We start from the raw sequence: 17,338 nt of genomic DNA on the forward strand, positions 1-17,338 counted from the left end.
CTTTCTTGGGCAGCAGGAGGAATTCTTTTTTTTTCCCAAGGTTTTTTAATGTTTTATTATTTTGTATTTGTAAGGCAGAGTTACAAAGAGGGATCTTCTTTTTTTTTCACATTTTATTATTATTGCAATCATTTTATGATACAGTTCAATATTCCTTTATCCCCTCCCCAATTCCCTACCCCCCTCCCCCAGTTCCTCCATATCATCACTAACACATAGCTCTTCATACTCAGTCATATGTTCATCATTGCGGGCATGGACAATGGCAGAGAGTCCAGAATCCTATTGTCAAAATATAATATAAACAGTTTCATTGTAAGTCCATCTTTGTCTGGAAACAGAAATGCATATCACACTGCATCCTCACATCTATCTGGTTATTAGTCTCCATTACATAACTACTGTACATTCCCTTAAATGAAAAGTCATGATACAAAATCAACAATAGAAAGAAAAATAGAAATTCACAATGCCATGAAGTTAAATGACATGTTACTAGATATGACAATCTCCATTACACAACTACTATACCTTCCCTTAAATGAAGAGCCACAAAACAAAATCAACATTTGAGAGAAAAAAAGAAATTAACAACATGCTATTAAATGTCCAATGTGTAGCTGAAGAAGTGAAAATCAAGAACCTTCTTGAAGAAAATGATGCCACTGTATGATCTACGAGTCATTGAATGATTTAATCAGAAGAAAGTGTCCCGAAGAGATGAAACCAACAGAAAACAACAAAACCCATGTGATAGAGTCTCCACTGATCTTTGTTGGAGTGTGTCTCCTCCAGACAATAAACAGATGGGTTTTGTTTTTTAGTCCAGTCTACTAATCTATGATGTTTGATTGAGCTTAAGCAATTTACATTCAGAGTTAAATATACATAGGTGGTACTTTGGTCCTGTCATTTTAGCAATGGGTTGTTCATTGGTTTGGTCTTCTGTTGTCATTTTCCTGGGATGGTCTTCCTGTTTGCCTTTGGTTTTGGTTGGTGCTATTCCTCTTCTCTGTCAAGAGAACATCTTGAAGTATCATTTGTAGAGCAGGTTTGGAAGAGGCAAATTCTTTTAGCTTTTCTTTACTCTGGAAGAATTTTATTTCATTTTCAAAGATGAAAGAAAGCTTTGCTGGGTATGTTATCCTAGGCCGACAATTTTTTTCTTTTAGAATCTGGAATATGTCACTCCATTCTCTTCTTGCCTGTAGAGTTTCCTGTGAGAGATCTCCTGTGAGCTTAATTGGCCTTCCTTTATATGTCAATTGATGTTTTTCATGTGCACATTTAAGGATCTTTTCCTTATGTTCAATTGAAGAGAGAGAGTTTGATAATCATATGTCTTGGTGAAGATCACTTTTGATCAAGCCTATTAGGAGTTCTGTGTCCCTCCTGGATCTTGTTTCCCAATTCTTTGAGCAGGAGGAATTCTTTGTAGCACCCTCACACTTTCCCACCTCTCTACCCCCCAGGTCCCAACACACATCAGCCTCTACTTCCTCCAATTTAAAGAGAATGTTCTTTCCTTTCTTGAGAGCATTCTTGCACACAATTGGCACAATGAAGATAGCCTGGTGGTCCAATATCTTGGAGAGTGACATGGGGAGGCCTTCTTCTTCAGGTCTGTGTAGGAAGGCATGGTGTGGGAGTGGGGTGAAGGTCACAGGCTAAGCACACACCCCTTTAGTAATCTGAAGATTTCAACTTTTGGGCTGGAAAGCGGGCTCAGGCACCTCACCTTGTGACACTTGGAGTCTGAACTGAAGCCTAGGTCTCTGTCTACAGCCCTGGGTTCTACAGTAATCATTTAAGGGTCTTGGGGACCCCTGACGTACTAGTGGATTGGTTTCTGAGTGTTATCTTTGGATTACATGACAGGTGTTCCCTCAGCTGGCCTCTGTGTCCTTTGGCTCCACAATGCCCAGTTCTGTGAGTTGACTCCTGCAGGCAGAGTGTGAAGCCCGAAGCAGGGAGCCCACTAATGCTGGTGAGCTAATGACGCTTCCTCTGCCAGCGCGATCCTCACCTGCCCGTCAGCATCTACTTCCTGCTCCCTGTGCCTGCCCTGACCCAGAGTTAAGCAGTTCAGGGGAGTGTGATAGCCTCTAACCTGCATTTCCGGGGGATTCCTTGCCCTCCTAACATGAGATAAAAATTCAAACAAAGCAGGGTGTAATTTGAAGAGTAGCAACCTTAGGCTTAAGAGTGACGTTGACCTGTCCCTCCCAGGATAGAATGGTTGTCTGGCTGCCAGAAAGTTCTTAGGGGAATTACTTTATTAAGTGGTGTCCTTAGCAAAGCAGTATTATTAACCCTAAGACTAGCTCTCTGCACTCTCCCACTCTCCCACTCTCACTGTGGGAGTGAGCTTGGCAGTGTAGGCAGAGCCTGCCCATGTGGGAGCCCAGAGCAGTGATCGTGGGATCTTCCACTCTTTCTGTTTTCTTGTTCTTGCCACAACCTGTCATGAGACTGAGAAAACTTGTTTTGAAAATGCTTGGCAGTCGCGACGACCTGTCCTCCCTGGGCAAGGGGGTTCATTCTCCCTGACCACGTATGTCCTGTTCCAGGCCTTGCCAGCTGCTGACTGGAAAAGATGAATTTGCTGTTTTCTTCTCATATTGTTCACAGACGAGTGCCAGTGGCTCTCCACTTCCTGTTTCCTTCCCTTTCCTTTCCAGCCCTTGGCCTGATACTCCAGGATTGTCCCCAAGTCTGACCGATGAATGCCCACGAACAGCAAATAAATACTGGTGAGGCTAGAGCCCGGGTGACTTCTCTGTGAGCCATGCTTGCCATGGCAGCCGTTTCTCCCAACCCTACCACATGTTAAGCTGGAGAGAGATTTCTGCCTCTGGTTTTCCCCTAACCTCTCAGTCCTCTCTAGCCAAGTGAGCTGACTTAGTCAAGCTCTCTAGCTCTCCAAGTGTCCATGTTTGCCTCCACATTGGTGGCTCTCAGACCTGTAGCAGGACTTTAGTCAGGGCCTGGTCTTGGGCAGACACCCAGATGGCCCTGTGGCTGTGAAGGAGTTATTTGTCCCACTTACCCTGGGACCGGGTTAAACGAATAGCAAACAGCAACCAGAGGCCAAAACCAGGCAGCTGCCTGTTTTTTATAAATAAAGTTTTATTAGCACACAGACATACCCATTCATTTTCATATTATCTGTGACTGTTATCTCCCTAAGTATAGAGTTGACATTTGAGGCAGAGTCTGCCCTGCAAGGCAGAAAATATTTATCAGGCCCTTTGTAGCGAAGTTTGCTGATCCCTGGACTACTAGTCTAGGGGTTCAAGTGCAATGTTCTGTGGCTTTTGCACTGTGGCAATTCTTCTCCAGCTAGAACTCCTGAAGAAGCTAATACAGGGCTTCCTTATCCCCTGTGGCAGACAGCAGTACAAAGCATGCTTTGAGATTGTTGAATTCCACAAAGGGTGGCGGCCCTGTCTCTTGACACTGTTTATTTTGCTGTGCGTCTGTGTTTGTTTATGAGTCTGAGGGCTTGGACACCTAGTGAGCCTGTTCACTAGTTTTGGAAAGAAGATTCCCCGCCCGGGTAGGGCTGGCTGGATTCAGTGGCCTGGAGCCAAGTGGGCCACTCCTTTGTGCCCGTGAAGTAGAGAATGCTTACTTGAATGCTGTCTTTTGCTTGATAAATGTATCGGCCGAATGGAACCAAAACACTGTCCTCAGGAGCCTCTCTTGCTTCCTAAACCCCAGTATTCCCACGGCAGTCCGCATTTGCCTTGGTTTCCACCTCTGAGCCGTGGAGAAGGAAGCACAGCTGTGACGGCTGTAGAAAGAGACACAAGCACAAGGTCTGAAGAGGCCTTCCAATGCAGGCTAGAAAGGAGCGCATCTTTTTCACCAACTTCCCTTAAAGCCAAGCCTAACAGGTTGTCATTTTTAGAACTTGCATCCCGATGAACTCATGTTCCTGTGTTCTGCACCAGATGCTTAATGCAGAATCCCCCTGCTCCCTGCACATGCCCTACCCCCCCGCCCCCCGCGCCAAAAGCTGCTAGAAGAGACAGCCACTTTGGGTTGGAGTAAAGCAAAAGCTACCCCTCTTCCTCTGGGTGTAGGTCCCTGGGGGGCAGCAACCTTTCCTGGGGCCCCTCCTCATATCATGGGGCCCTTGCTGGCCTGCAAGAAGTTGCCTCTGCTCGGCCTTGATCTTTGAGAGCTCAGCAGCCTGGGCTAGCTCTTCCTACCCCTTCAAACCTGCCCCATGCAGCACTAAGGCCCAGGCCTGGAAGGTGGTGCCATGTGGTGAGGGTAAAGGCTTGGTCCTCTTGCCATGGGCACTGTAGGCCCTGGCCCAGCTCAGGGATTACTTTTAGAAAGCACAGGCCCTTGGCTCTTTCTTCCCATCTTCAGGAGTCCACCCTCTCAGATCTTTCTGAGAGACAGCAGTCTAGCAGTACAAGGAAGTATGCTCCGAGGGCCAGAATGGACAGGTTCCTTTGCAGGGGACTGACCTCACTCCCTAGATACTGGGCTGTTGGCTGCACAGCGTGTGCAAAGGTGCCAACCTGCGAGGACACCTGTCTCCTGCAGGTGTGTTGCCTGAGTGGTTTTTGAGAAGTCTCTGATGACTCCCCATGGGAGCTGCTGCCTTGTCTTCATGTCTGACTCCCACCCCTTAGTTCACACGGGGTATTTTATTGAGACCAGTCTTGTAGACAGAGTTTGAAATATTCCTTTCTTACCCTTTGCATCCTGCATCCATTAGAAACTCCCAATAGTTTAGAGGCCAAAGCAAGAAGAATGACTATCTAAGAGCCCACAATAGCCAAAGAACCTGATGGCTACTTCTTGTCCCATTTCTGTTATAGAAAGTACTGAAGTGGTTTGGGTATTGCTTAGCGTTGTTGTACAGCTGGCAATACTGGCATCCCGCATGGATACCAGTTCTAGTCCCAACTTCTCCACTTCTGATCCAACTCCCAGTGCCTGAGAAAACAATGAAGGATGGCCTAAGTGCTTGAGCTCCTGCCACCCATGTAGGAGACCCAGATAAAGTTCTGAAGACACCTAATTTCAGCCTGTCTCCATCCTGGCTTTTGTGGCCATTTTGGGAGCGAATCAGCAAGTGGAAGATTGATCTCTCTAACTCTGGCTTTCAAACAAATGAGTAAAAAAGTCTTTTAAAAAATCTTCTGAGAATAAGAAGGACTACAGCTCCAGCTCCTCTCTGTCTAGAGCCGTGCTATGTGCTGTCACAGTAAGAGTTGGCTAGAGTCCTGGGGACATAGTGCTTTACTCTGCAACATATCAAGATGGGACCTGGGAGACTAAATGGGAACTCAGGCTTCTCCCAGCCCCACAGGCAGTCAATGATGGAGCCAGATGTGCCTCCATTCCCTCCAAGATGTGCATTTTCATCTCAAGGTTGGGGTTGGGTGTGGTGTAGTCTTTCCACATTTCGGCTCCAGGAGCATCTGTCACGTTTTCTTTTTCTGAGAATCCCTCAGGTTAGAAAACCGCAAGTGACTACCCTTCTTCCTGGCCATAGAGTAGGAATTGTGCAGAATCCAAGCAAGGTGGGGCTATGTCCCTGCAAACCATGCCTTATGTGTACATGGGTCAGGCTCTAGGAAAACAGCAGCCCTTTGTGTGTGTTTGGAATCTCTCCCATGGTCAGCCCCTAGGGGAAAAAAGCTCACCCAAACAGCGAGCTCTGGGCAGAGGCAGGACAGGTGTCTTTAGAAGCATAAGACATACCCCCAAGAACCTAGAAATCCTTCTAGAGAATATGGTTTTCCCACAGGAGGCAGGTTTTGGAAATACACTTGGTAAAGGTTTTGAAAATACACTTGGCAAAGGATTATGCTTTCCCGTCTGCCCCCACCCCAGTCTTGCTGCCTCCTTTGCCTATAGCTCCCCAAGACATGGAGTTCTGTGTCTTTGTGTCAGTTCCCATTCAACATAATATATCCTCCTCTCAAGTTTAACCCCAAGTATTCCTTCTGATAAAATATGGGAGAAAAGAAAGAAGGAAGAATGAAAAATAAAATAAATCTGTCACTGCCTTGGTCTCCAAAAACCAGTCCCTGTCATTAACAGTTGTCACATGCCTTCAAGAAAAAGAGAGCAGAAAGTGTGGGTACGTTTGTGTCTCTGAGATGCAGTGACAAGATGAACTCAAGTCTCCAGAGAGTGCCGTCCCAGACAGGGTCATTTAAAGAGCTGTGGTCAGAGCTGGGCAGAGACTGGGCCAGAGCAAACCATACCCAGTGCTAGAGAAAGCAGTTCAGCCTCAGGACCCAGGGCACATGAACCACTTCGTTCACAAGGTGCTGCTGAACTGTGGTGACCAATGAGCCACCAAGCTGTGCCCAGTGGTAGCCACAAGAATGGGCAGCTTGTACATCAGAGACATCAGCCACACCCCCAGCATTGGTAGGGTTGCTTTGGCCCAGAGGGTGGAAGCTCCTTGGGACAGATTGTAGTTCAGGAGACAGAAGATAACAAGCAGGCTCTGTTAGCCATGACAGTTCATGCTGGTTGCTCATGCATGAAGATCAGGAGGACCACTCTGAGAAGTGTTAGGAGGGTGGGCCTTGCCTCTCCCACCTGCAGGGAATGAGGGGCTCTCCAGTTCATACCATCGGCCTCAGGCAGGACAAAGAGTTGGTGGCTGGGGTGGCAGCAGCAGCGGACCCCATGAGGGCCTGTGGCTAAGGCCGGGTCTTGAGAGGGGCAGGTTTTGTGTGTGTGGGGAGGCCCCCAACATGTTGTAAGGCCCAGGAAAGTACCCTTCACCTACAAAGCCAAGGGGCTCTGACTGAGCTGGCTCACAAACCTGCAAAGGGGAGTTAATTATTGTTTGTGGTACACTTTAAGATCCCCGGATGAAAGGCCTTGTATAAATGCAAATTATTATTGTTGTCATTAAAGGTACTAGACGTCTGGCCTGCTGAATAATGTGGATAATGCCCTGGCACAACTCTAAGCCGAAAAGAAAATTTGCTCAAGAGCAGTAAGCGGAGGAGGCCAAGGAGGGCCAGGCCCTGGACTCTGATCTCAGACCTCCCCAACTGCCTGCCAGGGCTTGCGTGCAGTCCCCACTCTGGTGGTCAAGTGTGTATGTCCTGAGGGCCAGGGTACTGCTCAGCAGCTTCTCTTTGTCTTCCCAGGAGTCAGCCCACCACTGAGGCAGGAGCTCTCTGTGAGAGTATGAATGCTTGTGTGGAGTGTGGGGGTGGGAGGAGGAGGGCCAGGAGGAGTGGCAGCTGTCATTCATGGGGTCCTAAGTCCGATGTGGAAATGGGGAGATAAATAGAAACCTCAGACATGTTCTGTGCTGTGCTTCCAGTGAGGCTCCTTGGGGGCTCTGTTAGTTATGAGATCAGTTTCCACTTGATTCCCTGACTGCAGAGCTCAGGTGGATACCAGAACAGTACTACTGCTAAGAAGGTAAATAGTACATCAGAGCCAGCAATGACCTTGGCAGCCAAGAGACATCTGGGGCCCAGTTAGGTGAAGGGGATTAGCCAGGCTGTTATCCTGACACTACCAAGGACAAGTTCTTAGCAGCCTTCACAAGGATGCTGAGCCACACCTGTGTTAGAGTAACCTTCTGAGTGACCTTTGCTCTCCTGAGACTCATACCAGTTCTGCCAGCACCTCCCTGTTCTCCTGAGCAGACTGAGGAGAACTTCTCCCTGGCTTTCAGAGTATTCCTTGCTCTTCATTAAGGTGTACTAGCAAGCAAGAGGGAGGTCAAGTTCAACACTTTTGTCCCTTGTTATTGCAATCATAATTCTACTGAGAAGCTACCCAGTGCAGATCCCTACATGAGGATTAATCCAGCTGGTAGAGCCTCTGGGTACCCAGCCTGGTAAGAGAGAGGGCCGTTCTGGGGCCTCTGTTCCCCTTTGTAAGGACCACTGTAGGTGTGATGAGAGGCAGCAGTCAGTTGTTCTTGCGGTTTGTTACTGGCTGTTGGCAATCACCGTGAAATTTTGAGTGGAGGAGACAGAAACACAGTTAGAGCGATGTTTGGGGGCGGCAAGGGGGAAGACCACCAAGTCAAAATATTTTAGGAACCTTCTCTCATGCTGCCTGCTGTAGATGCAGAAGAAGGGTGAGTCATTGTGTGTGGCACAGCCAGGAGGGGGCCCAGCTCCCCTGTGGAAAGTGTGAGCTCCGTGGAGTCATGCGGCTCTGGGTTCACAAAAAGCTTTGCCTCCTGTTAGCCATGAGATCTTAGGGAAGTTACTGTGCGTCTCTGCATGGTACTTTTCTCTTGGGTAACACTAAAGACCCCACTTTGCAGTAGCAGGCCTGTCAGGAGGGGTCAATGTGAAGTGAGACAGTCACAGACAGTGCAGTGCCTAGCATGTCGCTGACACCTTCCTACACACTTACAGCTTGTTGACTTTTGACAGCACAGCGCACCAGGTACCTGTTTTACATCCCAATCCAGTATACTTGCATTTGTTACAACAGAGTCCTTGTCGCCTGTGATGCCCTGTGATTTTATCTCTTCATTTGCAAGCTGGTCAGAGTGTAGCCTGCTAATGGGCTGCTGCTACTATTTGAGCAAGGATGCTTCTATCCATGTGGGTGCTGTGGATGTTCTCCCCACCCTACCCTTTATGAGTGGCTCCCAGGACCTGACTCTGGGCTAGCTCAGAGTGGAACGAGCCCAGTGGATTTGCAGAGCCCTTCTCTCCCAGCCTCCCTAGTGCACCTGTCATGATTGGAGAGACCCAGAAGGCTCCCACCTGCCAAAACCTCTGCCCCAACTGGTCTGTGAAGCCCCCTTCCCACACACACCCCACCATAGCAGAGCCCACCTGAAGCTCCTGGTTTAAGAATTGTTCCCCTCACCAAAGCCTCCCATCTCTAGAAGACTGTCACCCCTCAGCAGGGAAGCTGTACCCCACCTCCCCTGTCACCAGTCACTTCTGCCAGTGCTGCTTTTCTATGCACGTTGGGGACAGAACTCTAGCTATGTGGTGAGGGAATGAGAGTGAAAGAAGAGGGCCATTGGCCATTGCTCCTCCAGATCTTCCCAAGAAATGGATGGACACTCAGCCAGGAGGGTGAAGGCTAGAGTGCTGCCAGCAGGCAGGGCCAGGGCAGCTGTGGGCAATGCAGACTGTGGTCCTAGGAACTAAGGTCTAGTGGGGGAATCTAGATCTGCTGCCAGGAGAGTGCTCCAACCCCACAGAGCTGACCACCTAAGTGGTCCTCTGTCCTTTCTGAGCCTGCCCATGCTGAGTGGGAGCATTGAGGTACAGTCCTAGCTGGAGTGTGACTTGGACCCACATGGTCTGCCCTGCTGGCACCCTCAGCACTTCCCCACTGAAGACTGTCCTTTGCTAGTTTTCCCCTTTGGCCTGACTAATAAGTTGGTGGTGGTCTGTGACCTCGGTGATTCACCGTCATGCAGCCCAGCTGCTCCCCAGCCAGGTGGCTGGGACTGCGGCAAAATTCCCAAACCCTTCAGGGGTGTCCACCTGGCCCTGTCACACTATGGCTTGCACTGATTCCTGCTAATATGACTCTGAGCAGAGCAAGAAGGGAAGGTACCACCTGAGCACACCAGGCAGGTGCAGAAGGAGAGATGGGGTGAACAGAGAGTAGCACCAGTTCCTTGGCCTCTGCCTGGCCCCAGCCCTAGTCCAGCCTTTTTCATTGGCCATGCAGCCACACCACCATCCAAGCCTCGCAGCAGGTAAGTTAGGATGGAGACGGTGTCAGCTTGTGAGGCAGAGATGGGAGGACTGTCTCAGTCTGCCTACCAACTCCAGTCAACCCTTTGAGTAGACATCCTCTTATGCTCCATCCTGACCTTCACCTGCTACAAAGTGAATACCTTGTAGGTGAGGAGAGTACGCATCAGGGGTAGGAAGGACAGGCCATTTCTCCCCTTGAGGGGCTCACAGAGAAGGTCTGTGCTACCGTGGAAATAGCTAGTCACATCACATTAGAACAGCCGTAGCTTCTCCAGCCCTCAGATTTCCCTTCTCTGAAATAAGACTGTTTCACCTCTGAGGTTTGCTCCCATTACAGAAGTCCATCTCTACATAAGCCAAAGATTTGTGTTTGTACTGAGCTGCTGTGTTGGACATGATCTGCACTTGAGGCTGGAGGAACAAAGACAGATGAGTGTGAGAAGATAGTCTTGCCATCAAAGAGCATATAATCTGGAGTGGGAAAGTGGTCAGGAGGTGACAGGGCCGCAGGGAGGAGGCCAGCCCTAGGTCCCTGGAGTTTCAGGGAGTGTGATAGGCCTTCTGTGCCCACCTCTCATTGAACCAGCTGGCCTGCCTTGCTGCCACCCCATCTCCTGCATGAAAGGATGCCCAGGTAGGAGAGGTACCTGCAGCCCCAGGGATGACAAAACTTGCTACAAGCTGCTCTAGCTCCACAGTACCAAGCCAAGCTCCAGGAGGCCATCCGTGACTTCTGTGGGAGAGAGAGCTGCTAAGTAGTTGTGATCCCTTTTGTTAAGCATTCAAAATACCCTGTGATTCAGCAGGAACCACATTTTATCCCAATACTTTGATGTCTGGAAACAGACTCCAGCCGATTATTGTTGAAGTCCTCTCTGCAAACAGCATTTGATTTCATTTAATTCAGCATCTACTATGACGGAGCCAGCCTTTCTTACAGGCAGGAAGGCCAAGCTGTGTGGGGCCAAGTCTAGACACCAGTCTAAACATCAAGAACGCAAGGCAACGTGGGGAGTAGCTCCAGCCGTGGGCATGCAATACTCCGCATTCCCCGGGTGTCCCCAAGCCTTTGCAGCTTGAATGTGTGAATTACCACCTTGTACAGGCACGGGTCCCCAGCAGGTAGTCCAGGCCTCTGCATGACTGTGTGTGCAGATCAGCTACAGCTGCATGTTTGTTCCAAAAGCCTGCACCAGAATTGTGGCCAGGCTGCTGTGGCCCAAGGCATGGCCACAGGACAAGTTGCCCAGCATGCCAGCCACTTGCTCACCCAGACAAAGGTTGGAGGTGCCGTCATCCCGGGGGCCTTTGCAGCTTTGAGGATAAAGGACACTGACCTAGAACCAGGTCTCTTTGTAGAGATGCTGTTGTGAGGGTGACCCTTGGACTTGAGGAGAGTGACCCCACATGAGTCAACATGTGCAATGGTGGTTCAGGACAATGAAGACAAGGCGAGACCATGAGGCATGATTAGCGAGCCGTCTTCCACTATTTACAGGGTTGCTGTGATTTCTAGACCACAATCAGTTTTCATGACAGATTAAAAACATGTGCCAGTTGAAGTCACAGCTGCAGAAAAGAACTGGAAAAAGCAATGGGACTTGAGCATCTGAAACTTGCCTCCATTCGCAAAAAAAAAAAAAGAAAAGAAAAGAAAAAAATGACCTCTGACTTGATTTATGCATCCTTGATTTTCTTACCAGAAGGGCTGTGTCTCCAAACCACCTCTCCCACCCTACCCTAACCCTGCCACATGGGCCTGACTAGCAAACATCACAAGGCTCGTCTTACAACCACCCAGAGAAGCACATTTTGGATTCCTGAATTCAAGCCCTATTTTGGAGGAAGGCAGCTGTTGAGGCTGTTGTGAAAGAAGAAAGGAGGCTACAGGCAGCGAGACCTGGGCCTTCTCCAGGTGGTGCTGCCCTAGGTAATGCCAGCTAAAATTCTGAAGGGAAGCTGCTGAGCTCCCAGTTTCTTAGCTGTCACTTGGGGAATGTGACCCACAACTCCTATAGTCCCCCTGTGGCAAATGAAAAATCAAGACACGTCACAGGATGACATCTCTGACCACAACAGATCAAGTGCACATCTCCTGTTAGACACAAGGAACCCAAGTCTCTGACCTGGGTAGTTTGGTCTGCCTCCTCTTGCTCCCGCCATGGCCTCCCCTTTAACACGTGGCATCCCAGACAGAAAGAGCTTGGGTTGACCACCTGGTCAACAGACAGGGCCCTAACTGTGTGCACTCACAGCCTGGAGGCATTTTTTTCTGAGAGGTAGAGAAAGAGAGTGCTCCCATCTTTGGTCTACTCCCCAAATGCCCATAAGAGCTAAACATAAGCTAAGTTGAAACAGGGAGCCAGGAACTCAATCCAGGGCTCACGTTGCTGTTGGCAGAAACCCAGTTACTTGCACCATTACTTCTGTCTACTCCCAAGATGTGCACTAGCAGGACACTGGAATCAGGAGATGGAGTAAAGCACTGAGCCCAAGTACTCTGATACAGGATGAGAGCGTCTTGGCCATCATCTTAACTGCTAGACTAAGTGCCCACCCCAAGAGCCCTGTGATTCTCACATACCCATCTAACCAGCAGCTTTAGCCACCTCCCTGACCAAGCCTTTGACCAACACCGCACAAAGAGTTTGAACAGAAGACAGACAAGGGTTGGCAAGAGCCCCTGAACTAAGACATACACACTGTCCAGATAACTTTGGCTGAGTGCTTGGCTCCAAGTGGCCATCTCTGTGCCCCCAGATGCCAGCTCCCTGTATTTAGTAGGACGGAAGGGCCTGATCCAAGAAACTACATAGTAAATGAGGAATTGCTAGCAAGGACCCTGAGACCTCCCTTCCACCAAGGACTCCCCTCCTGACACGTGTGTCTACGTAGTCTGTTCCTCCAGACTCACCCCTTTAGACCCAGCTTGGTCCATGGGAATAGTGGACACCTATTGATTGTTTATTAAGGCAGGCATCATGCCAAAGACTTTTTTGGACCATCTCACCTAGTCCTCGCAAGAACACTTTGGGGCTAGTGCTGTGGCACACTGGTTAAACCACTGTCTATAGTGCCAACATTCTGTATGCATGCTGGTTTGAGTCCTGGTTGCTCCACTTCTGATCTAGCCCTCTGTTAAGGTACCTGGGAAAGCAGGAGAAGATGGTCGAAGTACTTAGGGCCCTGCATCTACATGGGAGACCTGGATTAAGCTCCTGGGCTTCAGCCTGGCCTAGCCCTAGCTGTTGTGGCCATTTGGGGAATGAATCAGCAAACTGGAGCTCACTCTCTCTCTCCCCCTCTCTACCCTATACTCTGTAACTCTGTCTTTCATATATATATAATTTATTTATTTATTTAAAAAGTACCTTAAATAGGAGCAATTATTCCCCTTTCCTGGATGAAGAGACAAGCTAGTTGGTTACCTACACTCCTTGAGCCACCTGGTCCACAGCCATAGCCCCTGGAATCTCTCAGGCTCAGCTCCCTGCCTTATAGATGAGGGAGCTAAAACCCTGAGAGGGGACACAGTCCTGGGCCCAAGGCATGGAAATGTGGACGCAAAGGACACATTCTGGTTCCATGACTGTTGGTCCGGGGACTGCTGCAACCCTCCTCCTGTCCCACCATGAGGTTAGGCCTGGGCTGGCACCACTGTGCTCCAGCTGTGCAGAACCTACCCAGCCTCGGGCTGGGAACCAATCTCTGCATGTCAGTCTCCTGGCTGAGACATGGAGAACTGCACTGTGGCTCTGTGACCCTCGGCAATCAGAGCCATTCTGTTGTAAGGTTTCCCAGACTCTAAATTGGCTTAAAAATCAGTTCTCCTCCAGGGTGGGTGTGACGGGCCAGGAACATGCCAGACCTCCTGTGGGTGCCAAGTGGCCAGTTAACAGAGCAGCAGGAGACACTTGTGCCTTCAGAGCCCCACATGCCTAGTCTTTGGGTCAAAGATTATTTTTCAAAGATGACAGATAACCAGTGCCCTGAGCAAGCTGTTCTGCAGGCAGTTCTTCGTTTTTCCGGATAAAACGTGAAATAAAATCTCCTTTAAAAGAATTTTTATGTACATAAATAGGTGGGAACTAGTACCCATGTTCCCTCCCCTCGCTGGCTTCCTGACCAGGAAATGCTCACTGCAAACAGCTAGGAGCGTCCTGCCCTCAACTAGCCTATCTTTGCCTCCCCCCCCCCCCCCCCCCGACAGCTTGCAGTTTGCCCTGGCGGGGAAAGCCCAGAGCACAACAGACAACTTTAGAACTTTCTGCAAAGGAAACAGCTTACCTTTACAGCCTCCAGCTCTTGCCAAGAATTTTCTGTGTGTCAGGATCTTGTAACATCGCAGAGTTTACAAGAAAAGCTGAGCTGGTGAGATGAGCTCAGGACCCATGTTAGTCCAGGCCTGGGGCACACAGCACACAGCACACAGCACTGCTCACCTAACCAGTACCCTGGTTCTGGCCACCTACACCAGCTGCTGGCCCCACTCACTCACTCAGCAGATGCTGTTAGCCCCCGTGTAGATAACCTGTCTCCTTAGCATCTCTCTCACCTGTAAGTGGGTGCTGGTGTGGAGCATGCCTCATGGTACCTGCAGGTCCTTGGAAAGCTGAGACAGCACCCAGTCCATCTCTGTCCCTGCCCCAATAGGAGCCCATGAGCTCTCCCAGGCTATACAACCACACTGGTGGGAAAACAGCAGCAGGTGACACATGGTGAAGGACCACTTGACATGTGGGTGGCAACTGACTCTTCCCACACATGGCACCCTTGGTAGGCTCCTGCCCCTACTCTCAGAAGCCCCATGCAACCTCTCTTTAAATCCAGGACCCCATCCCTGCTACTCCTCATGGCCCACCTTGGGCCCTGAGGACACAGTCATGGAGGTGTCAGGGATAGTGACGGCTTGGCTGGCTCGGGCATGCTGCTTAGGCAGGGTAGCGGATGATACCTTGTCCCTCTCTCTCCTTCATCCCTGGCAGAGGTTCACAAGTGAGAGCAGACTCAAGTTTTCCCCTAAGTATAACCTTTCCTGGCTGGGGAGTAGGGAGTTGTTGTCCTCTCCCCACCTTCTTAAGCAGCAGCTGGGCATGCTGGGTGCTACTCTTTGCAAACCGGTGGCTGTCATTCACCAAGCACCTCCCAGGGCTGGCAGGCTGGCATGGCAGATAGGACACACACACACAGCACCAATGCCCTGAAAAAGCACCAGGTGCATGCAAGGAGAGCACCTTTCAGTGACCAGCAGGAGGTTGGCAAGAGGAAGGCATGGAGCCTGCACACAGGTGGAGCCTGGCCGGAGCAGGGGGCCTCATTGTGGGTGGAAAGTTGTCGATCAGGACTCAGACTCTGGAGTGTGGGTGAGCCACAGGGGTCTGTGACACCCCCTGGTTGTGTCTGACATGTGCATTGCGGGGGAGAGATCTCATCTACAGTGTCTCTAGGGTCAGGATCCTTAGTTTCCTAGCTTCTCAAAAGAATGCCTGAACCCACGGAGCAGCAGCCTCTACAGCATGGGGTCCAGACTGATCAGAGCACTCCCTAGTCCTTCACGGTGAGGAGGATGCCCACCTGAACACAGGGACTCCGAGTGAGAGAGCAGCTTTCATGCCAGAATGTCCCATGGAGGCTTGGGAAGGTACAAGTGGAAGTTCACCTGCCCTGACCCAGGGAATGCTCTGCTCAAGGCCATGCAAGCCTGAGAGTAATGGTGATCTTGATCTTGACCTTGCTTTGCCTGAGGGGGAGTGGAGGGCAAAAAGGAAGGAAAGATTGTTTCTGAGGGTAAGGAAGGGAGAAGTGGGAGGCCTAAGGCAGCGTATCACAGCAGCTGCAGGGCAGGAGGGCCTCTGGACAGAGGACTCCAGGCAGTGCTGCTAAGATGGAGAAGGAGCTGGAGAGTTTCCGAGTGGCGCCACTGGAAAGAAGATTGCAAGTGATCTAGGTGGCCTGGCAGGGGCGGAGGGTAGGCATGAGACCAGTTGCTGCATGTAGCCTGGTCTGCCTGAGACCCTGTACAACACCTGTGCCATTAGAGCTGCCGTGTCCCCGAGTGCCTTTCTGTCAGCTGCTCGCAGGTGGGTTGTGTGTTGTTGCCCATCATTGCTCTGGCAAATTTGCCTCCTGCCTGGAGCTTGGCCCTGACACTCCCAGAGCCAGAACCTGGAGAGCCAGGCCTATTAGACCCATATCCTAAACAAAACAGATGTGGGAGGCTCTCCCTGGGCACAGTGCTGATTGGTGGACTTTCCTGGTTCTTGTCACTGCTCAGGGAAGAGATTGCTGGGCGAGCCACTTCTGCATACACAAGCGAGATATGATTTCGAGGCTGTCAGCCTCGGGGCACCAGGCAGCTAGCCTAGCCCACCTGCTACCTCTCAGAACAGCTGGCTTTGTTCTGGCAGAGCTTTCACTGGCTGCTTACAAAAAACCTCTGATCCTACTGCATCCTCGAGCCACAATGTCCACTCTTTGCCAGCCACGCTGGTGCCCACATGCTCTCTCCCATCTCTGAACGTGCCTCCTCTTCTAATTTGGCACCTCCTGCATTGGCAGGTGTCACGCCTGGGTCATCTCAGCACCCCAGCACCTCCTACCGTGCCTGGCCCAGGGTGAGCTCAGTACGTGCCTGTCTGGCAAAGAACATGACCCTGCCTTTACAGATTAGGGACCTGAGGGTCAGAAAGGCCACACCTGATCTGTCCCATGTCGCATAGCTACTCCGCCTGGCCAGGAAAGTTTCTCCTAACACCCAGCCTGGCTCTCCTTCCAGTGACCACACTGCAGATGGATCTGGAAATAGGTGGAGAGTGGATACCAGTTAGGAAACACCGTCAGACTGTCCTTGACTGCATACAGGCAAAGATACAACTGAATGGGGACACAGCCAGTCCCAGAATTCAGATCCCTTGTCTTGGTCCTGGGAAAGCAAAGCAGGACTGAGTATGGTGTCTAATGGGAGCTGGCAGCCAGGAAACCCTGCCTGTCTGCACACACTTTAACTCTGCAAGAGGTAACACAGCAGTGTACTGTGTGTCCCTCCTCTGGAGAAGTCCGGAGGGCTTGGCCTCAGCAGAGAAGGAAAATCCAACCCAAGACGGGTGAACAGTCAGTCACACTGGGCCGCGTTGGCACGAAAGCCCATCGCACTTTCTGCCGAGTCGCCTGTGCTAACCACATTGTTCCCTCCCTCTTCTTTCCCCCCAGGGCGTATTTCAAAACCTTTGTGCCTCAGTTCCAGGAGGCAGCCTTTGCCAATGGAAAGCTCTAGGAAACACCCGTCTCAAGAGCTGGCCAGCCAGACTGCTCAGTCCCCACGCGTGTCAGCACACACGGCTGCTTCCTGGAAGCCATTTGGAACGTCTCCACGCGGCATTTTGCTCACACAGCAGCTTTATGCACCCCAGACAGCCCCACTCCTCTGGAACCCAGACTCAGCTGGCTGGCAGAAGCCTGAGACCCGGAGCCCCTCGCTCTGGGAGCATCCTCTTTCTTTCCTTCCTTGTGTGTCTTAGTTGGAAGAAATAAACTCACAAATCAGGATGCAGTCGTGTTCCAGGGAAAGTAAGACGTCATCAGTGCACACACCCTTCTCCCACGGCCTTTGTCTCAGAAACTAAAAGTTTAAGATTAAACATTCT

General features: G+C 50.5%; 1 protein-coding gene across 2 annotated transcripts in view; it reads left to right on the top strand.

Moving 5' to 3' along the window:
• Positions 1 to 17,110, top strand: part of LOC121166283 (BRISC and BRCA1-A complex member 2) — a 418,479-nt gene extending 401,369 nt beyond the window's left edge. For both annotated transcript variants that reach the window (XM_040995412.1, XM_040995413.1), the window contains one exon: positions 16,905 to 17,110. In XM_040995412.1, coding sequence (XP_040851346.1) covers positions 16,905 to 16,968 — 64 coding nt within the window. In that variant the 3' untranslated portion in view covers positions 16,969 to 17,110. The remainder of the gene's footprint in view (positions 1 to 16,904) is intronic.
• The last annotated feature ends 228 nt before the right edge of the window (positions 17,111 to 17,338 follow it).

This window comes from Ochotona curzoniae, unplaced genomic scaffold, assembly GCF_017591425.1.
Source record: "Ochotona curzoniae isolate NIBS_2020 unplaced genomic scaffold, NIBS_Ocur_1.0 patch106, whole genome shotgun sequence".
Lineage (NCBI taxonomy): Eukaryota > Metazoa > Chordata > Mammalia > Lagomorpha > Ochotonidae > Ochotona > Ochotona curzoniae.